General features: G+C 46.2%; 1 protein-coding gene across 1 annotated transcript; it reads right to left on the bottom strand.

The window, feature by feature from the left end:
• Positions 1–11,844: 11,844 nt before the first annotated feature.
• On the bottom strand, positions 11,845–22,568 carry LOC109287596 (glutathione S-transferase omega-1-like). Its single transcript, XM_019502774.1, has 6 exons — positions 22,545–22,568; positions 21,100–21,208; positions 18,748–18,970; positions 16,959–17,060; positions 13,677–13,783; positions 11,845–12,357 (listed from the first exon to the last, which is right to left on the bottom strand). The coding sequence occupies exons 1-6, from the start codon at positions 22,564–22,566 to the stop codon at positions 12,204–12,206; spliced, it is 717 nt and encodes a 238-aa protein (XP_019358319.1). The 5' UTR covers positions 22,567–22,568; the 3' UTR covers positions 11,845–12,203.
• Positions 22,569–22,710: the final 142 nt, after the last annotated feature.

Raw genomic sequence — 22,710 nt, 5'->3', positions numbered from 1 at the left:
AAATAGATCAATCTGTCGCAGGCTAGCTGAGCCCTGCGGGGGTATCAGCCACTGGCTGTTGAAAACGACAAATAGACAGACGTGGGTTGCAACTTATCAGCAGTCCCTCAATGCCAGGTGCGCGCCAGGTGATTCTAGCAAAGTCAGGCCTCTTTAATCACGGCACAACATTGGATTTGCTGACTTGCCCTATGCTCCGTCTGCTTCCTGCTGCATCCCTGTCCCCTGGCCGTCTTATCTGTTCAGATGCTCAGCTCTTCGAGGCATAAAACCCATATGTACTCCAGTACATGCAACGCCTAGCACAACAGGATCCTGTTCAACAGGTTCCCGTACGCCTCCCCTCTGTTGCAGAAATGAGTGTTGACACTCAGAGATACTGTTGGGTTCATATGAATACGGTTGGGGAGAAGGGGGTTGCCTATGACCATGTAACTTGGAATTACAGCTGCCCCAATTTTAACTATTTCATATATAGAAATAAACCTTAAATTAAAAAGGTTAACCTCTCCATGCCAGGAGACTTTGGCATGCTTTATGAAAAAAAAAAATACATCAAGCTGGTGGGGATATGTACCAGCATCTGAGAAAGAAACTTTCCCTAAGAGCAAGGAGTTTTTCCTTAGAAACAACTATTAGTGGCCTATACTAGAGGCAGGATAGTGACCTAAAGGAACCTAAGCATGGCAATTCCTACGCTCCAATTAACAGCTACACTTCCAGGTCCCAATTTCTCCAAAGCACTTCCTGAGACCCATAATCCCATGTAATACCATAAGATAATACCATGAGGAAAAGCTGTTGTGAGGTGCACACCTGATCAGTACAAGCCCAGCATTCTCCATACCTTTCCCACATCTTGCATTCATGATTTATCACTGACTGTGCATAGTTGCTTTACCGGTGAATACCAATGACATAGCAACATCTGAAATACCCCAGAAGTGCATTTTCAATGTTGCAAATTTGCGCGCATGCAAAACGCACGCTGGCAGTAAGGGCAGTTTAAACACAAGGATTTTCATTTTCATGAACTTTCAGGTTCACTGTCCTGTAGTTCTTAGTCTGAAGCACTTCTTAGTTTGCTGAAGTCCTGTGTTGGGAGAGCTCCCGGTATCCATTCACGTGCTTACAGACCCACACTTTCCTGGAATAGAGTCCTTCTACTTCCATTCTTGCCCAGCTGCCAAATCTCTACCCACAAGATAATCTCTTTAGCAGACAGTTGCTAAATCAGTTGCTGCAGCGTGTCTGACTGAGCGAGTGCATCAAGGTATTTTGGCACTCAAATACGCAGATAAATGCCTTAGTACCTACCTCTGTTTGAATAGCCTGCCTGTACGCAGATCAAGCAGTGGTATCCAAACAAACTACTGCCCGAGCCACATCTAGAGTCATCATAAGCCTGAGGTTCAAAACATAAATGTGGTGAATTAATGTGCATCTTTGCAGCAGTTTGCAAGATTGTTTGGTCACTTCTAACAATTCAGGCTTGTGTCTCAACTCCTTCCCAACTGCTTTCCTTTTTTAACAGTAAAATAGTCCAGGCCTAAAACAATTAAGTCCTGTTGGGTAGCTTGCAAAAACTTTCTGCAACTCAGTCACTGGGCAGGGCAGCCTTGGCATTGTTCCCATACCTTTCTGGGGCAGTGTTGCACAGGTAACCACCATACTTGCCTGTGATCTCGTAGGAAAAAGGCTGTTGTGGCGTGTGTGTGACATTGTAACTCACCTTCAGGGCCACAAACAAGTTACGACAGCATGTCACACTGATGCAACATCATAATGCTCGCGCGTGCCCAGGCTAGGGAGATGTAGGACTTCAAATGGCATGCACAGCTGATCTACAAATTGATCCTGATCTTGCCTTCCAAAGAATCAACCCAGTGACATATTGAGAGAGATGGAAGTGAAACTCTTACAGTCAGGACTGACACACCAGCACGGCCCAGCCAAGCTACATAAGTGCATTCCTTCTTGTGCAGCAATCATCTAGTCTTGTGGTTTAGCCGGCATGTACTGTGTAATCAGATTTGTCTTCCCACAGCTAGCAGCAGCTGCATAATCTGACTAGTTTAGCTAGTGTGGGCAAGAAGAGACAGCCTCTTTCCCCCAGGAGTTTAAAGCCTAAATAGACAAGGATGCAACCAAAAGCACTATGTGATAAGAAAGGGCCTCATCATAGTACTTCCATTTGTTTAATTTCAGGAATACAGCATATTGAAGCTCTTTTCTGGTGGGACAAATTTAGGGTGAGGGTTTTACATAGGCTGTGGAAGAAAGCACTTGGGTATCAATTATGGGCTCTCATATGTAGGGAGCTGCAATCTGGACAGTTTTACACATCAGTACCTAATCATCAGCTCTTCCCTGGAGACAACTAGATGTGGTTTTTTGGGGGTAGTGGCTCTTTTTTCCCACTATAACTATCAACCTACTTTCCTTCCTTGGCTATGAACAGTGCAAAGATGACCCATACAAACTCCCATTTTGATATTCACAGACTCCGGGAAGTTCTGCCTTCCCCCTGTTCAGCAGAGTGATCCTCTCTCCTTTGATTGCTCCTTATTTTCCGTGCTGGAATGACTTTCTTCTGCAGCCTCACTCAGATAAAAAGTAAAAATGGGAGCTACTGGACTTTATGACACTATGTTCTAGGATCTGCTTGCAGCAAACTATACCTATTATTTCTGAATACATAAGACGACTATGAAGAATGCAAGAGATCACTATGCGAGGTGCATGCATATAGGGTATGTTTTCATTTTCTGTCCCAAAGTGTTGTAGTGTTGCTGTCTACCATTAGGCAGCTCCTGCTTTCCACCCCAGCTGGGGCTGCATCTCACTGGCAAGTTAAAGGTCTCCTTTATAAAAGGTTAGTAAATATGTTGTGAGTAGGAAAATGCTACATAATTGCATGACATTAATAAGCCATTCAAGCAAAGCCAGCACTAGCTGCCAACCCACTTATTTGTAGCACCCTCTTGCTGCTGCACATTGATAGCAATGGGGAAAAAAAACAATAATATCACTATATACCAACACCGAGGAGGCCTTGCAAAATTACATCAGTTTTAGGTACCCTGGGATTGTAGAAAAAGTGAGCCAAGGCCCAGCCAGCCTGAATTATTTCACTACTTTGCTTGTAATGGAGAGGGACAGCAAACAAAAAGAAAAGGTGGTGCGGTGCAGGTGCTGAGCCATAGACATAGCTTTGGCAGCGTAGGTGGAACATTACAGGGACCCACCATAGTGAGGGTGGGAACATAGGACCAGCCATTAAAATACTCCTTATGCCTCTGAACTAGTGCTTGTAAACCTTTTTACACTCAAGGCACCTGGTGGAAATTGCCAGCTTTTAGCTGTCACTTGTTTTTTCACTATGAAAAAATAAGAGAGCAATTCTTCTGTTGCAAATAACTCAGAAAGACCACAACAGGTCAGAGTGGTTTTGACACTGAATTCTGACTTGGGATCTAGGTTCATCGGGCGAATTGTGTATAGGTGTTTGCACACCTAACCATGCTAATAATCCTGTAAAGATCCTGTAGCACCCCAGCATGCCTTAGTATCCTGATGGAGAATCACTGCCCTAGACACATCGTTCACACCAACCTGTGCACATCTGATTAGAGGGACAGGCAACATCTTCCTCCTACCACCTAACAGCTCCAAAAAGGAGACTGCTACAAACTTTGTGCACTAAGCAGGACAGGCCTTTTCCCCTCATGGGGTTTTAACTGACCCTCCACAGCCACAAAACCATGACCAGTCCAGCTAGGTATTTGTCTAGAGTTTGTCCAAATGCTTCGGTAGCCCCTTTTTGGAGAGAAGCCCTGACCCCAATATCCCATTCTGCTTGGTCTCAAGGTACCTGTCTCTCTAAGTCCCTTTCAAAGGATTTTACTAGATGATTTGGAACAACAGGGTTTTGCCGTAGGAAGGTACCGGCCTTCTCCGGATCCGAGTCTAGGCACAGGGCAGGGCCATATCCCTGATTTTATCACCCCAGCGTCTTCCCCAGCCTCACATTTTGCATCCTTGCAGTGGGCCTTGAAATAAAACACTCATCTGGCACTCAACTCAGCAGGTCAAATTCTGCGCTGTTACACCAGCACAGCTCCAAAGACTTCAGTGGACTTGTAGGGAAGTACTGGTAACCGAGGGCAGAACACAGCCTTGTGCTATTTTTCTTTCTTGAAGTCCCTGCCCTGTCCTAGTGCATCTCTTATCATGCTGTACACAGACTATCCTCTTCCTTTTTGCCTAACCCTAAATCTTTCTGTCTCCATCAAGAATGAGAAGGAGGCTTAGTTTGTGCCTTTTTCCTCCTCCTTTTCTTGAAGGTCACAATTACCTTTCTCTACGGCCACTAATATTCAGCCAGTCTCTTATGTAAGACCAGCATTCCTACCATAATGGGCTCAGGACCCAGGACCCTAGCCATCTGCCTGTGGGTTTAGAGGAGTGGCTGATACTTAATAATAAGTTACAGGTCAGAATTTTCTTTTTTGGTTGAAGTAGCATATTTATAACAGTACATCATGGAGTCAGGCAAACAGAAAAAAAAAAAGCAGGGAACGTATGTGAATATCTATCTGTTCAAAGAACTGAGCATCATAACTCTTGAGGTCTGGATGTGGCCACTTACATTTCTGAATGCTGGAGCTTTTAACCCACTGATATGGTCTCTCCTGATGCAGCATCTCTTACCGTTTCTCATCTGGGAGAACGAAGGGAGCTCACCACACTCGTGGAAGCACAGACCACTTCCAACCTATCTGAACAAGTCTGAGGCAACCTAAAGGCTGCCCACAAGGCCAAATATTCAAACATTATTACATTGTTAATTGAATTCAATGAAAATACCTTTTCTGCACTTGAATACTTCCTGGAAGTTTGCCACCAGGCCAGGTTCCCAAATGGACCTGCATGTTGGCAAAACAGAGGATACAAGTCACATCAGACTCCAAATATGACTCACCACTTGTGTACAGCCAGATAGCATACACCAGTATCTATTTTCTTTTAAACCTTTGTAAGACTTTGCATGTGCTCCACCTGGCTCCTCTGCGTATGTAGCTATAGCTGCATACTTTAGTACAGCTAGAATCAGTCCCCCCGCTCCGGTCAGATCCACACCAGTAAGTCCCTTTGTCCTCGTGGAGTCTCCTTTGTGCAGGCAGTAGTTCTCCACAGTCCTGCAGGGATCTCATGGCAGACTGAGCACCCAGTCCATCGCTGCAGCTCAGGCAGCCCTAGGAGGGGATGGATCCTCTTTGGACTTACCAAATATTTATGTTCCAGTGTAGGGTCTTTGTCATCAGTGGGGCGTGAGTTGGCACGAGCTGCACTTGGACATGAGGATCCTTCAGCCACAATGTAATATGTTCACCATTTTTACAAACACTTTCCAAAACAGAACTGTACTTTCCATACTGCACATGGAGAAGAGTGCTTCTTACCTCCTTTAGCTTTCCAGATTGCTCCCCTAAGCGAAGCAGTCCCATTTACCTGTTTAAAAAACAAAACAAAAAGAGACCCGACATAGTCAAAACCCACAAGCTTACCCAACACTTCTCACACACCTAAGCAGGGATAGTCTAGATTCAAACTCTGTTCCCCCAAAAAATAGATCAGAGCAACAAGAAGCGGAGGGATAATTTGGCCCGGTCATGCTCCCTTCTGAATCAGCACTGAAACAAGGGCCCAATATAGCCTGGAGCAATTTGCTATTAAAAATACAGTCCCTCCAGAGAGATATGTAGCAGGGATCCTGAACACAGAGGTTTATGAAAAACATCATCACGTCTCATTTTGTGGGAAGGCTAACCCCAGTGTGCAAGCTGCCCAAACTCCACCTGTGCAACAAGCTTCTGGCTAATTTCTCTTTATATTAAAAAGGCTATTTGAAACTTCCCGTTCTAAAACTCCAGTGTGAAGTGTTTCTGGACTCTGTTAGACAGCCACCATTTTCCCTTCAGTACGTTTCATTAGGGATTTGCCTACTTTTGCATGGCTCAAGCAGTCAGGGTCTCCAATACAAAAAGTCTTTCTTCGCTAGGATAAAGTATCCCTGAGGTTATACTAAAGCCTAACCAGAGCCTCTCGGAAGTTCAGCCTATTACAGGGGCAACTTAAGATGAAAGTTGCTCATGCAGCAGGGATAAAAAAAGCGGCTGCTTGAGAAGTGGAGTAGCAAGTTAAGACAAGCAGCCTGCTAAGAGATCCACGTTTGGCAGCAAGGCACTTGTTGAGGTTGGAGACAGAATGATGGGTGCAGTCTGTTCCCAGAGTGGCTGCTGCATTAAGCTCAGCCATTAACGTCTTGGATATCACACTTCATTGGAAAAAGTTGGGTTTCCAAATTATGTTCAGGTTTTGAGAAGCTCTGCATAAGCAGAAAGAAACTGCCCTGGGTACGAAGAGAAAACAGGGGTCTCTGGTAATACTTAAAGAGATCTCTCAGTCTTTCCAAAAGACTATGCACTTTCTGATTTAGATCAAGTTGCCAATAGCATAAGCCAGCCCATCCAATGGCTCTAGTAGTGCGCACAACTGTAGCACTACCAGGTGCAAAGGGGATGCAAACTGTAGATGTGCTATATAAATTGCTAATCCAGGGGACTCCTGTTAGCCACTTCTACCAATTCCACTGCATAGCACATACACTTCATAGATTTCATAGACATTGGGGCTGGAAGGGACCTCGGAAGATCGAGTCCAGCCAGGGGCAGGAAGTCAGCTGGGGTCATAGGATCCCAGCAAGATAAGCATCCAATTTTCCCTTAAAGGCGTTCAAAGTAGATGCTTGAACCACCTCCGGCGGCAGTCTATTCCAGACCTTGGGGGCTCAGACAGTAAAGAAATTCTTCCTTCTGTCCAGCCTGAAATGGTCTTGCAGGAGTTTATGACCATTCGACCTCGTCATCCCATGGGACGCTCTGGTGAACAAACGTTCCCTCAGATCCTGATGGTCACCCCGATAAACTTATAGGTGGCCACCAGATCACCCAAGCCTGCGCTTTTCTAGGCTAAAGAGCCCCATGGCTCTCAGCCTGTCATCATAAGGGCTGTTTTCCTGACCTCTGATCCCGCGCGTGGCTCTTCTCTGGACTCTCTCAAGCTTCTCCATATCCTTTTTGAATTGTGGAGCCCAAAACTGGACGCAGTACTCCAGCTGCGGCCTCACCAAGCCTGAGGACAAGGGGAGAATGACGTCCTGGGATTTGCTTGAGAAGCATCTATGGATGCAAGCCAGCGTTTTGGTCACTTTACTAGCCACAGCATCGCATTGCAGGCTCATGTTCATCTTGTGGTCAGTCATGACCCCCAAGTCTCTTTCTTCCATAGTACTAGCCAGCATAGCACTGCTGAGCCTATAGACATGCTGCAGGTTTTTCCTCCCAAGGTGGAGAACCTTGCATTTTTCACTGTTAAACACCATCAGGTTCTCGTCCGCCCATTTGCTGAGCCTGTCCAGACCAGCCTGGATCACTCTCCTGTCCTCAGGTGTGGATGCTTTGCCCTAGAGTTTGGTGTCATCAGCAAACTTGGCCAGTCCACTTCTGACTCCAATGTCCACATCATTAATGAAGATGTTAAACAGTGTAGGCCCTAGGACAGAGCCTTGAGGGACCCCACTGGTCACAGGACACCATGAGTGACTTCTGTCAACCACCACCCTCCGGGTCTGACCACAGAGCCAATTCCCCAGCGAGCGGATCATGGTGAGGTTGAGGCCACAGTTAACCAGTTTTGCTAAGAGGTGATCATGAGATACGAGATCGAAGGCTTTTTTAAAGTCAAGATATATAACATCAATCTCCTCTCCCTTGTCCAGGTGATAGGTCACCTGGTTGTAGAAGGAAGTGAGATCGTTCAAGCAAGACCTATCCGTGACAAACCCGTGCTGGCTATCCCTCAGGATGCTGGCATCAGCTAGTCCATTAAGGATGGCCTCTTTAATAAACTTTTCTAAGATCTTCCCCAGGACAGAAGTCAGGCTGATGGGCCTATAGGTAGCTGGATCCACTTTCCTCCCTTCCTTGAAGATAGGCGCCACATTGGCCTTCTTCCAGTCCTCGGGCACTTCACCAGAGCACCAGGAGCTCTCGAAGATCCGTGCCAGGGGCTGGGCTATGATGCTCGCCAGCTCCTTGAGCACCCTGGGGTGTAGGTTGTCAGGGCCAGCTGACTTCAAGGTGTCCAGCCTCTCAAGGTGTTCCTTCACAAGGTCAGCATTGATGGGGGGCAGGGGATCTCCCTCACTCAGGCCTCCCTGTCATGGTGGGCAGAGGCATCCCGTGGGACTGGTGAAAGACCGAACCAAAATACCCACGTAGTAGGTTGGCTTTTTCCTGGGCATCGGCTGTCAGGTGTCCCATCTGGTTTAGCAGGGGTCCGATGTTGCCGTCGCTTTTCCTCTGGCTCCCCACATATCTGAAACAGGACTTTTTATTATCCTTGATCCTAGTAGCCAGTTGGAGTTCAGTTGCAGCCTTGGTTATTCTGGTTTGCTCCCTGCAGGTCTGGACCAGAGCAGAGTATTCCTCCTTGGAGGTGGATCCAGTCCTCCATCCTTTGTAGATCTTTCTTTTAGACGCAGGAGGTCTGCTAGTTCCTTGCTGATCCAAGGGGGCTGCTGTGCCCTCTTGCTGCCTTTCCTCCGAGATGGAATAGCCTTAGCTTGTGCATTGAGGATCGCTCCTTTAAGGAGCAACCCCTCTTCCTGAGCTCCCCTCCCCTGAGGTCGTGGCCCCTTGGGGCCTCACCAACAAGCCTCCTGAGCTTGTCAAAGTCAGCTTTCCTGAAATTGAGGACTTCTGTATTGCTGACTGACTTGCTAGCTTTACAGCGGATGGTGAAGGTGATCAGCTCACGACCAAGTTATAACTTACACTTCTGCTTACACTACCTCTAGCTTTGGCCCAGAAAGGTACAGCATTGCTGTAAGCCAGGGCAGAATGTGTTAGGGTGGGGGGGGAAGAAAAAAATCACTTCTTCCAGAAACAGTGGAAAACAGTGATTCACCTTGACATCCTGACAGCTCACCCAATTGTGGCGGTAGCCATAGAAACTGTCCTATACATCTCATGCAGCTGGTCTCACTTCTGGACCTCCAGCACAGTCTCAACACATGAATACACTGCTTGCTTTGGCTTTATCCCACCACACATTTATTCCACAAAACTAGGTAAGGGTTGAGTTTGGCTTTTCTTCCAAGGAGCATTGGCAACGTTGATCCTTCAAACGGAAGACGCACACATTTTACCAACGCCATCCGAGTGGGCAGGAAAAGGGTGTTATCATGTGCCAGAGGCTGCAGTTAGGAAGGCAGTGCATTATCATCTCCCTGCAGTTACAATCTTCCCTCTTCCCCCACACCTCAAGAAGAAATCTGCTGTTAATTTTGCTTGCTGTGAGCCCTTTAGACTAACAACCGACACCGACTGTGCTTTGCATCAGTTTGTGAATTGGCCAACAAAGGGAAACCACCGATTTTCTACCTACTTATCTGCAGCAGCACTAGACAGGGACTCAGGCACCAGAATTGTGCTTCTACCCCCTTCAACTCCGCAGGGGCTTTGGAGTACAGGCCATATCATTTCCATGTGCTTCAGCTTCATCCATCTGCAAAATGGAGACAGTTAAGTTCCTCACAGGGAAAGCAGACATTGTATTTATAAAGCATATTATAGATACCAAAAAAACCCATTTTGGGGTGTCAGTGGAATACAAGGCCCCAGAGAGAGGATAGTGAAAATGATGCTGAATTGGAACTTGGGCCACCATAGACACTAGTCCCATCCAAGCCAGGTCATCCAGTAATGCAGCCAAGTATCTCTGAAGCCTTGGGCTAGAGCTTCACTCCAAGGTTTTGCCCAGTTACCCATGCCTGAAAAGCACCAAAGCTTTGCTAAGCAGGCAGCCACTGAGTTTGGGAAATCAGTACCGTTCCACTCCCCCAACACAATGAGGACGGCATTGTACCGCAGAGACCGACTACTAGCTAAATTGCTGAACAGCACCAAGGGGTTCACCGATCCAATTTCTCTGGTAATCCAGACGCAAGACTCCCCAAGTTTTGGCAGTGTTTGGCTCCAATATGCTGAAGAAGGTGAGGGCTGTCTGACAATTTAGTTCCTGGGTAACTGAGTCCAGTCCCATGCCAGCATAGGCACCATCATCTTATAGTCTCCTTCATATGTAGATCAAGTTCCAGCTCAACTCCAGCTAAGAGTTTTGCTTCCCTTACTAGGGTCTTCCAGAGCCTAGACGGCTGTATCTCGACTCAGAGTTACAGACCTTTTTTCAATTACCAGCCCAAATACACTCGACCAGTTAGCTTTGTTCTTGTGCCAAACTTACCCTTCGGCTGAAACAGTATTTTTCCTTCCCTGGTATTCACCCCCTACCCTGATACATTTCTATAAAGTAATCATATCCCCCTTCTGCTTTCATTTCCCTAAGCCTATAAGAACACAAATTTATTTAGTCTTGTTTACATGCTACTTGTGGCTGACTTTAGGCCTCTCTCAAACCCAAAGGCACTGGTCGTTGACACTGAAAATCTGTAAACTCAAGCCCTGGCAGCCATGCGGTCCAAGCAGCTCTGAGACTAAATCTCCCAGCTTCCCCTTCCTGTGGGGTACATGAGTGCTGCATGCTACAAACACAAGACGTTGGGAAGCATCGATCCTGTAACTTCCTGCTGAGGATTTCCAGGCTTCTGCACCTCAATTCCTGCTTTTACAGCTCATAATTAGAGCCAGGTATGCCATGAGAGACAAAGAAGCCTACAGACCAATTCCTAGTTGGACTCTATTTTAAAGACAAACGTTATAGTATGGATAGATTTAGTGAAAGTTGCCAAGTAAGGTATGAGTGGATTAGGCTAGCTAAGTATGCCTCTGTAACAGTGTATGCAAGCCCTTAGGCTCATTTTGTAGGACTGACTCCTCATTGCCCATAATCAACCTAATAACTCTTCTTTGTACTCACTCCATTTGGATCCTTCTTTCTTGAATAGAGGGGGTGGTAGAGGTATCAGAAGATACCACTCTATTCTCAGCTATAGAAGAAGGATAGTATTTGAGGAGGAGGGAACGGTGGGAAAAGTACAAAAGACGTGCCGCTATCATCACTCCCTGACTACAGTTAGAAACAGCTGTGAATCTGCTTCCAGTTGAATAGCCACCTGGGAGGTCCAGCTCACATTTATGACTCCCCTTCCTATATGAAGGCAGAACAAAGTCCCATGGGCAAAATGATGGCTGCTCATTTCACTAGACTGCACCTATGTTTCAATGCATGAGCTTGAAACTTTGAGTTCTAGTGCAGCACAGGTCAATCAGGTCCCAGGCACAGCTAGGCCTGTGACCAAGTTACTTTTGACTGGTATAGGATTTAGGCCTGTCGAGGTTAAAGGTCTAAAAAAATGGAACCAGCATAAAATGAAGGTTACGGTCATTTTCTTTGTCATACTTCCCAAGACTTGGCCCAGCTTAGAAGCTGCTGCAGTATTCTCTCCTCCATGAGCACTTTGGGGGTAGGAAAACATGTTCACGAACTCAAGCCATTCAGGATGCGATGGACATTAGGTTTGGTACTTCTAGTCTCATTGGGAGGGGAGCGTTTCAAAACTAGACAGCTTCATCTTGACTCAGGGTTGGCCATGTCAAAGAGCACCTCACACTCTACTAGGGGAATGATTCAGTATCAATATTATCCTACTGCCTTGGTCAGGACTGAAAGGCTTGAGAAACAAGTACGGAAGGCCTTGATCTAATTTCCATCCAGTTCTACATCTGGCTCACTGCTGCATAAATTGAAGAGAGTTGCTATTTTTAAAGAAAGATTTCTCCTTTTATTGTTACAGCATCAGAATCACTCACTTTAAACCAAGTGACAGAGAAAGCAAATACACATCCCTATCCGTACAAAGAAGGAAGACAGAGAGCACAGAGGGTTACATCAGCACGTTTCTTTGAAGGATGTGCTCAAGGGCTGGTGACTTTCCAACTTCTGCCTGAAGCCAGCACAACCTCCGCCTGACAGGAAGGGGGGGAGTTCACAGAAGTCCACTCATCCTTTTCCAGAACAGATTAATCCCCCTCAAGAAAGATGCACACAAAACTACACAATGAGGCACACCAGGAGAGCAGGGATGGATTTCTGAATGGGAGGTGCCCATTTGAACCTCAGAGCCCATAGTCACATGCTTCAGGGCTATTCTTGACATACAGCTGCAGATAGCCTTTGAATGTTTGGAAGTCAGTCATTGTAGCCTTGACTGCAGGGTCCTGCTTCATGGCATCCATCCAGCACTTGAGCTTTGGGGTGTGGCCTAGACAGCTATAGGAAGAGGAAAAGCAATTAAAATACAGGGGAAACTGGGAGGATATCAAGGAAGCTGAATATGTAACGAGGTTCTGTTTGTTTTGCTTTCTCCCCACTCCCCTCCACACAAGGTTAAGTTTAAGACAGGTGCAGGAAATAGATTTTGAGACCAAAGAGCAGAAGATAAGGACATCTCCAAAGCAATCAAGTCTTCTTGATTGGAGTGCTTAAGTGCTAATCTAAAGGAACAAGTCGGTACTCCTTGTGCCAGTGATCTAGCATTTTACAGCAGCTTGATTACACTCTGCCTTCCCCCTTGAGAACACAGTAAGCTCTGGTTAATTTGCCACTCCAAGGGGAATGCAAGTGTGGAGTTATCCAGAAGCTACCCATTTTCATGGGGGGCAGTGGGAAAGGAGGGCCATGCACAAATACAGCAGTGGTAACAAACACTAAACTACATGCATGATGGAGACTGAAGTGCTGCCCTAGCTCGCTGGGGTGTTGCAAGGATGACAGCCAAGACTACTCACCCCAAAACTAGGGTAAATGAGAGCCATACAAAAGTACCCAGGATAAGCAGGTTTTATTTACTGAGGATAGTTCCCGACCTAAAAAAAGGGGGTCTTAACGAGCTGGATGGAAAATAAGATGGAAATAAGCTGGGTGGAAAATATGAAAATTCCCTTGAAACCACACAAAATTGGTGGGATGGAAAAAACCATGTTTCTTTCATCTTTCTTCTTTTTCCTTGTCCTGCAACAACAGACAACCCCACCAAGACTCTTCAAAGCTAAAAAAACAAACCAGGTGTGCTTGCCCACTTACCCCTGACCAACCAGGCGGTTGGGCTGCCTATCTGGGATGTGGGAAGTCAATTTAAAAGGGACTCGTTTTCCCAATTTGAATCAGAGCAGGGAACTGAAGCGAGTGCCAGGATCCCCTGACAACAGCTACTCCAGCACGAGTATCAGCAGAGGGGGAAAAAGGCCCATTTGTTCGGACCCCAAATTCCAGCTTTGTCTAAATAGATGTGTATAACAGCAACAAGCTGCGTGTGGAAACAATCAGCATTTTCCAATTGAAAGAAAAAGCTCTCGTCCCTACTAGCTGTCATCTTGCCCCTGGAAATCCATTTTCCAAAGACTAAGCTTCTTTTCACACTTTATCCAGCAATACCTAAATACAACCCATCATTCTGCCATTTGGACAGGGGAAATTACATTCTCAGTTGCGAAGCAGAGGAATATTCCTGGCTGGGATAACTTAGTGTAATTGGAAGCTGTAACATACTTGAAAATATGTAAAGGTCCATAAAACATCCAAGCACTTACTCATACAGCTGGAAAGCTTCCAGACGTTCAAACCAAGGCCAGATCAGGTAGTCAAACATAGATACCGAGTCCCCACCAAAGAAGACAGACTGGCGATTTGCTAGAATCTGCAAAGGAGGTAAAGCAATGTTTGCCATTAAAAATGGAACTGCATAGAAAAGCCCTGCATGAGACAAACGTGCCGCCATGGGAAGCAAGCGTGGGGAAGGGAATAGACAACGTGCCAAACACAGAGACAGTGCCCTTTTCCCCCAGATTAAAATGGACTGAGGGAATAAGTCACTAAACATGTTCTAACATTAATTTAACCCCTCTTGTTCATTGCCAACTGGGCTCAAGTACCAGTGTTGCCATAGCAATTATGCACAGGCTACGGAGACAAAAGAATCCAACTGGCGGAGCTGAGATTTAACAATATCTTTAAGACTTGTAACTGCAATCTAAGAGTCACGATATGTCTTTTGCTGATTACTGTTATCGTCCAAATGACGACAATGCCTATAAGGTTGGTTAAACTAGGATATCAAGTTGTCAGCAAGATGTTTTTATTGCATCCCTTTCAGGAATGCAGTTCTACTTGACCCGAAGCGTACCAGACTGAATATTCAGAGGCAAGAACTTGGCTGTTGGGGCCAGCCAGGCAGACGAGGGGGTGCAAACCAGCAGGACACGTACACCCTGGGACAGACCTGCCTGCACCCAGTATATGCTGCTGAGCAAAGTGCAACAGGAACAGACTGGGGCATCCATGTCCTGCTGCCACTGTAAAAAGCAACAGTCCTAAAATCTCCCATGGGGTGGAGAAGCTGAGAAGTGTTTGGAAGGCCCCTGCCCTTCTCATGAAGGATCTGGAGGTAGCTCCAGCAAGATCTTCTACTCCCACGTACTCCTGTCTTGCATACAAACATTCACGTTCATTTACTGCAATGAGTGAATACAAAGAAAGAGGGGACGTGCATCAGAACTGGGGTCCCCCCAGCCCATATTCTGAAAGGAGGAAAATCCAATGCCAGGCACTGAGGGGCTCTTTTATATTTTGCCTTTTTATTTTGGGGTTGGGGGAGGCTGTCGTCTAATTTTGCACAGAAATTAAAAAACAACAAAAGCAACCCCCCTCGTTCAACCTTGCGCAGTCGACTCCCTTCCGCCAACTGCCTATTAAAACTATCAATCAGAAAGCAGCTCATGAGTTGCTTCAGTTACCAGGTGTCCAAAAGAGGAAAAAAAAAAAAGCAAGCCAGATGCAAAGAGACTTCCACAAAAAACGTGCACATGGCTCCCTCTTTCGGTTCCCAGCAAGTAGAACAAGAGCATTTCAGCCCTCTCAGGGCTCTTCTGGCAAGCAGCCCTTGGAAGAGCAGGCTGAAGGGAATTCATCAAGCTGTGTCCTTCACTCTCAGGCTGGGCTCTCAGCCCTTGCAGGAGTGAAAGGAGCTCTCCCACACCTGTCAGCCCAGACCCTGGAAAACACTGGCATCTCAAAACCCTGTGTAGCTGTAAGATGCCTTTAATTCCCTCTGCCCCAGGCATTTGTTTTGCAAGATGTCTCCTAGGAAATAGCTGCTGCTCACAGGACCTAGACTTGTCCCCCATCAGCAATACCCAATCAGATATGCTAAAGCTGACCTCTCATTGCTGGATGCTTCAACACATCAGACAAGAAACAGCAGACAAAAGGTATCAGGAGATAAGTATATTCAAGTGTCATCCATACTGAAGTAATTGCCTGGAGGTAAGGCAATCAGCCAGGTACCAGGCTGCTGGAGTCTGGAAATCTCAATGGGTTTTTACAGAGGAGCAGCACCGGGGAGATGCAGTTCCTTGCTTGGTATTTGGTTTTGTTACTAGCAACCCAGTCCCCTCTTCCCATTCCAAATCAGATTTTTAAGAAGTAATTTTTTTGCCTGCTTTATGTCTAGAATCACATGTTTGAAAGGGACCCTGCAGATCACCTAGTCCAACTCTGCACAGAAGCAGGATTCACTGCTTCAAACCATGCCGGGCAGGTGCCATCCAGCCTCTTCTTGACAGCCTTCCACCAAGGAGATTCTACATCTTCCCTAGAAGGCTCTGCTTACAGGACACAGACCGATCAGACCCAGTGCTGGTCCATGACCAAACACTATGGAAATACAAGTAATAAATAGTGACAGGAAACCATGAACCCTGACCAAAGAGCAGAAGTCTGACATGAACACAGGCATTTATAGGCCACCTATACACGTGCGAGTTCATATTCCAATGAGAATGCTCCACATTCTAACTGCTACGTGTATAAGCCCCTATGGGTTTAAATATGGCCGCTGGGGTGCTTTATCTAAACCTCATCAAATGAGGTTTAACCAAAATGTTCCGCAGCCATTTTTAAACCTGCAGGGACTTAATACACGTGACAGTGAGGCGTTTCAGAGCGGCTCTCTGGGAACCGCTCTAATTATAAGCCCCCCCACGCCCGAGTACGTGTATAGGCAGCCTTAGATGCTGTGCCAGACATTAACACAAGACAAGGAAGCACTGGAGCAGCACATCTCCAATACAAAGGTCACTCTTTAGTCATAAAAGTGTTGGGTCTTAGGTGGACCCGGGGGGGGGCACTACTTGTAGTAACACCGGATTTGATTGTCTGCCACTGATCCAAAGTCATCTGTTAACTTGGTTGAGCTTCCATGAAGGTGATAGAGTTACACTAGTTTAACAAAGCATGGTTATTTTGCACTGGAGGGATTGTGTTGCCAGGAATAAGCAGGGAGGAAAAAAGCCAAAACCACCAGGTATAAGGATGGAGGTTGCAAGGTACTGAGAGAGACCAAGCAGTGGGTGGGGGATTCCAGCACTGGTAATGTAATCAGGAGGGCTACAGCAACACAAGAGCAGGAAGGCACCCCAGGCAGATGGACACGCTAATATATCCACGGATGTTCAGGCAGCAGAGAGTCCAACTGTTTTTAAAACAAGATGCAATACCATTTTTTTTAGTCCTGGAAGAATAGACTGTATACATCTAGAACAGCAGCAGTATTACCTGGAACTTGAAGACCAAAGAGCAAAATCCTTTAAGTCCATAAAAGGACCATCATTCAGATCTGATTTGCCTGCACTGTTCAGAAGCTATGCTACGAAGGGGCTACAGAAAACCTCAAGGTAGACCTTAGTGAGCTGAAGGATGAAACATTTAAAAAAAAAAGTCTAAGATAAACCATCATCCCAGTGTCTGCATAGAGAAGGGGGACACATGTTTGCCACAGGTCAGTTTTTGTTCAATACCAGAGCTCCATTTCTTACCTCTTCAAACTTGCCAAGCTTCTCACCGAACTCAGCTTTCAGGGCAGTGCTGTCCTCCCCATTTTGAATGGCCATGAAATGTTTGTAGGCCAGAGGTGTAAGCTGAACAAAGCAGAGAATACCCCATTACCAAGGACTGACCTTCTCGTGGAAGAGATTTTAAATATTCTCATTACAGCAATACCAGCATCTAGAATCTAGGTTGTTAAAGGCAAGGGAAAAAAAAAAAAAAACCCCAAACCATATACAAAGCTTAATATTTAAAATAACAACAACATTTCAGAAGAGACTAGAATAAATTCTCCATAATAACCAAAACAGAAAGTTGCAGGATTGCAACAGTGCTGGAGAAACAGAGGAAGGAAACTCACTCTTCTTTCCATTGGTTAGGTCAAACGCATGCCAGAAAACAACCAGCAATAACAATGGTGAAATGCAAGTTCTGTCATACTCTTTATGGGGGGAAAGAGCCACATTTGAAATTCCAATGTACTTTAAAAACTTCTTTTCCTAGGTTTAGTCCAAGTATGCTCTAATGTTAAGAAAGTCTGAGGAGAGTTATTACACACAGGTTTATTTAGCATTTTAACATTTCTTTTTGGCTCCAGCACCATTTTCCCGGGACCTGGCCTTTCCTAGCTCACATCTCAAATCCTATAGCCTCCTTTTCTCTGGCTTTGCCCAGTGTAATCTTTTTCCCATCAAAAGGCTGCAGCAAATCTCATTCTTAGCTTGTTGCTTTGATCATATTATTTTGCTTTAAAAACCCCGCCTTCCACTGAGTCCCCCCCACCTTCCAAATAGCACAAGCTACCCATCTTCACTCTCGAAGCCTGCCTGTGATCATGCTACCAGTCATCTCTTATTTGCTGTTTATAAGTCAACTTCGACCTCAGATCAAACAACGAAGCCAGCCTCCATCACATCCTTGCGAGTGCCAAGACCACTGCCTTTCATGCTGACCAGCAGCATTGCAACGTACTTCTCTCCAGATGTCTCTACATGAGATGCTACGTCGCCGTAGCAATGAGTTACGGCAACATAGCTCATTGCTACGGCAGCGTAGTGTCAGCGGGCATGAACTGTGACATCAACGCTACTGCGCAGTAGGGTCAGAAATGACCCGTGTGCTGCCGGGACTGCACACTAATGCAGTCATTCAGTACGAGCTAAAGTATTTGGTTTAGCAAGTACTAAACGACTGCACAGTAACAACTGCTCAGCTGGGCACACGTGTAAAGTACGCCTTGCCTGTATCTATAGTCTCTGGTCTTAGACTTAAAAGCTTTGAGGCATGGAGTCTTTTGTTCTCCATTTGTATATCATTTAAAATACATTGGTATTTATGGAGCTATCCATTAAAAATAGCTCCTACATACTACAGAAAGGCAAGTAAGTTAGTCCTAAACTGAATTATTGTTTCAGAATGAAGGCTCTGAAAGCAGCAGTATTGCAAATTCAGTCAGGTACCAGTCTTAGGCAGAAAGCCAGTGACCTTCTTAAACATTTTGCCATTGTTTTCCCATTGTGCACTGAGTCACGTAGGTTTTAGCTAGCTCAGTAGAGGCCATGAATCCCTTATTCTGTCTTTCAAGAGCTATCAAGGTTGCAAAGAGCTAAGCAGCATTTGACTTAGCAAACAGGTGGCACCATCATCCCACATCTTTACAAGAGGCCTCTACCGAGGACAGGAGCCATTTCAAGAATGTCAGAGTCGTGTCTGCAGTGCTGCAAACGTGCCCAAGGCTGTACTCAAGCAGGGTGCACCACCCGTCTCACATCACAGTACCTTGGAGAAGTGCTCCAAGAGCATCTTTTGATATGCTCGCTCATATGGGTCTTCAGGCAAGAGCTTTTTTCCCGGGTAGGCTTCATCCAAATAGTCGCATGTGATTGGAGACTCATAGATCAGCTGACCCTTGCTGGTCTCCAGGACAGGTACCAACCCAAATGGATTTTTCTCAAAGAACCAATCAGGTTTGTTCTTCAAATTGATGTTTATTATTTCATGGCTGAAGAGTTCAAGACAAAAAACACCCAAAAATAAACCATTGCTTCTGTAATGGTAGAGGGGGCAGCTCCCTGCCCCAAACCAACCAATGGTACCTAGGGGATGGAAAGAAAGCAAGGAAAATGCACCCATTTCACGGTCAGCCCTTGTCTTTTCAGACGTCCCGATAGTCTAATGGAGCTTCTTTATAGAGCACTGCCAAATCTGACACCTACCACACTAGAAATACCAAGGGCAGGAGGAAGGCGAGCAAGGGGACAGTTTTGCTTCTTAAAAACAACCCTCTCTCTCCTACCTTGGCAGTCTTCAAGAAGAGGCTGGACAGATATTTGGCTGGGGTGATACGACTGCAGCACCCGTTCCTGCCTAGGGCAGGAGGTTGGACCTAATGATCTGTTTAGGTCCCTTCAGGCCCCAAGCACTATGAAACTATTATTACCACCACACAGATCCCTTCCAAAAACGATGACAGTATAGTACTGACCAGCCAAGCCCCATGCCCCACCTGTTCACTGAAGCTGCTTGTTGTAGCCAGAGGCAAACCTGCTATACTGCAAATGCAGGGGAAGGCAGGCTGGCTGTCCAAGCTATAGGACTGGTTTTTTTAACAAGGCTTTCTGGACATGCCAATAGCCTTTTGGTTGCAGGAAAGAGGCAGCCACTTTAAGAGCACTTAAATCCAGGTGGAAGAAAATTCACGCAAATCAAAGGAAGCTTGTAGAGGTGAGAAAGTATAAGCCATAGTCTGAACCTGCAACAGAATTTTAGTCTGACCCATCAGGAGGGCAAGCAATTCCCTATTCTTTTTCCAAACCTGCAGCCCAGGAAAAAAGGGCAATTTGACTGGAGTAAAAATCCAGTATTTAAAATATGTAAATTTTCTGCTCAGTCAGAAAATTCCCTAGAGCTAGCTGGACTCTTGATCACCTGATAAGTCATTTCTCCTTACTGAAAAACCAACCAACACCTTCAAAAAAAACTAATTCAGGAGTGGCCAACTGAAAGCAAGCTATTTTAATTATTTTCCTGATACAGAAAAGTAAGTAGATGGAATGATCTGGAGTTTTAATGCTTTTGGTTGGTCAGGACAGTTCCGATCTTGGAGTCAGAAAAACATGAATGGTCAAATATTTACTGTATTTATGGGGATCCAAAATCCAATATAGATCTAGATGGAGCTGCAGACCTGGTAAACAGAGGTAGATTATAAGGTCTGGACTGCGTGGCCCTAGAAGTTCCTTCCAAGCCTGAGATAAAAACTATTTTCTAGTTGTGAACTTTGTCATATTACTTTGCCCTTTGTAAATCAGAATTACCTTATCTCAAGAAGGAGTCTTGTTAGGATTACTGCTTATAAAACTATTTCAGAAAAAGAAACAAATTGTGCCTGTACATTTCCTATGGAAAAAAAAGGTACTAACACCCATGATTAGCGTAAGTGAGCACATCTGTGTGCGCTTTACTGCACAGTAGACCAATTTGCTCTGCAGTAAAGCATCACAATCTACATGTGCGCTGCTATTAGGCCAGAGTAGACTAATTTATTCTGCTGTCAGATAGTCCTGTTAGAACCAAGTACCATCCTATGGCAGAGTAAATTAGCACAATTAAACGCATGTGTAGACACTGCACCTGGATTTGTTTACCAATCACAAATTAGTTTACTGAGTCACATTAATTGCACATGTAGAAAGAAAGAAAAAAAAAAAAAGAGGTGTTAGCTTTGAGTTTTCAGTTCACTCATCTGGTCTTCAACAGTCAATTTAACTAATGGCTCTTGTTAGGATGAAACTCACACGTGAGCAGAAGACAAAATAATCATTTAAACAAAGAGAGAAACCTTTGCAATAACAGGTGAGGACAAAAAGATCAGCTGGAAAGGAAGGTCAGCCCTCCGGAATATTTTGACTAATTTTTGAAAGTTTCTTGGAATTGAAGGTTGTGCCCATTTGAATAGTCACCCATGGCTGGCCCAAGGTTTAAGCTTGGTAGACAATCAAGAACACTGCGACTAAAGCAATTTAAAAGAATATAAAAAAAACCCTAGAAACCACACCAGAACTGGCATCAGTCTCCACCGCTTGTGTCAAGGACACACGAGGACCCTTAGGATAATGCACCCGGTCTTACTTAATGCCTTTGGCTTTCAGGACGAGACGGGTTCGCTCTGCAAAGGGACAGAAGCGCATGCTGTAGAGACGGATCAGTCCTTCTGGGACGGGGCCTGGAGCGGCACTTCCTGGAAGACAACAACGCTGCTCTGGTTATTCGAGGCTCACACACCTTCATCTGAAAAGCTCTTATGCTTTCCCCTAACAGGGATAAAAAGAAACCTGCACATGGGCCAAGGGTGGGAAATGGCACATGTGTATAACAAGGGGTGCTGGTTGTAGCCACGTTGGCCTAAGGACTTAGGCAGAAAAGTTCTTTGGGTAAGTGTGATATCTTTTATTAGACCACTTGAATAGTTGGAAAAATTGTTCTCTGCAAGCTTTTGGGCACAAGCACCTTTCTGTGGCAGAGGGAGAGGCAATATTGGCTTCTGTTCCACCCAGGAGAATACAACACCCCAGCAGACTCTCCCTATGCCTGAAGAAGGGTATCTGCGCCCAAAAGCTTGCAAAGAACAAATTTTCCAACTATTTAGCTGGTCTCATAAAAGATATCGCATCTACCCAACGAACCTGGTCTGCCTCTGCGTGTTTACTAGAACCTGGGAGCAAAAGCTGATCTCAGAGGACTTGGTGTCGTAGGGTAACAGGGCTTGTGAGAGCCTCTCTTGCCCTCTTAATTAGCCCATTCCTTAGGGAGCAGGTGCCAGGGGAACAAGGGCTCTATTAAGACGGCAAAGCCCTGCAGAAGCAGCTGAGTGCCAGGGTACAGCCTGCATGGAGACAGGGGTCCCCTGCCTGCCCCAGGGGCCACCTCCTTGCAAACCAGGGCAGGGCCAGAGGCTAACACGGCCCTGCCAGCAGGGGCAACACAACCCCAGGCTTCAGACACACCACGGCACAGGGCCCTTCTGGGGCACAGACCCAAACGCACTGCCCTGGGAAAGGGGCACCCACATCCGGACAGATGCAACCACAGATCCGGGGCAAGGGGATGGGTCTGCAGCTCTACAGAGACGGGGTTGCACAGGGGAGAAGGAAGACCTGCCCTGCAGAGGGCAGGGCATCGCCTGCACCGGGGAAGATAGACAGACAGTGGACTCATGCTGCAATGCAACCCTCCAAGTGGGGGGAGGAGAGGGGCTGCAGCCACCACTCAGTAGAGATGCTGAGACAGTGCAATGCCATGCAATCTCATATATACCATAGATTTCTTGGGTCAGAAGGGGCCTACCTATGCAATGCCATACAATCTATGCCATGCAATATATGCACCATGCCATGCCATGCAAAATATACTATGCATAGCATGCAATATATACTATTCAATATATGCGCCATGCCATGCAATGCAATACATGCAAGGCCGGGCCAGGCCACACAGCACAATGCAACGCGCTTCCTGCTCTCCCCGCGGCCGCGCAGAGCGGCTCAGCAGCGGCAGAGGCCGGCCGCGGCACTCACCCTTCCCCCGGCTCCGAGACATCTCCAACACTGCCTCCCCGGGGACTGGCGCGGCGCCGCCTCCTTCCGTAGCAGCCAAGGTGCCTCCCCCACGTGCAGCCGGCTGTTAAAGGGGAAGGAGGAGCCGCCCTTCCCTGCTGCTGGGTGGAGGCTACGAGCCTTCCCG

This window comes from Gavialis gangeticus, unplaced genomic scaffold, assembly GCF_001723915.1.
Source record: "Gavialis gangeticus isolate Ggan-Ray unplaced genomic scaffold, GavGan_comp1, whole genome shotgun sequence".
Taxonomy (NCBI): Eukaryota; Metazoa; Chordata; order Crocodylia; family Gavialidae; genus Gavialis; species Gavialis gangeticus.
The sequence above is the reverse complement of the archived record's forward strand: the minus strand, read 5'-3'. Positions and strand labels throughout refer to the sequence as shown.

What these genes read in the sequence shown, in the direction of transcription:
- LOC109287596 (XM_019502774.1), bottom strand. Translation starts at nt 22,566, where the DNA reads ATGTCTCGGAGCCGGGGGAAGG. An exon ending in TCTTGGAGCACTTCTCCAAG is followed by an intron (nt 17,061 to 18,747) that starts GTACTGTGATGT and finishes TGCTTTGTTCAG; the next exon opens with CTTACACCTCTGGCCTACAA. An exon ending in GAAGCTTTCCAGCTGTATGA is followed by an intron (nt 12,358 to 13,676) that starts GTAAGTGCTTGG and finishes CTCTTCCTATAG; the next exon opens with CTGTCTAGGCCACACCCCAA.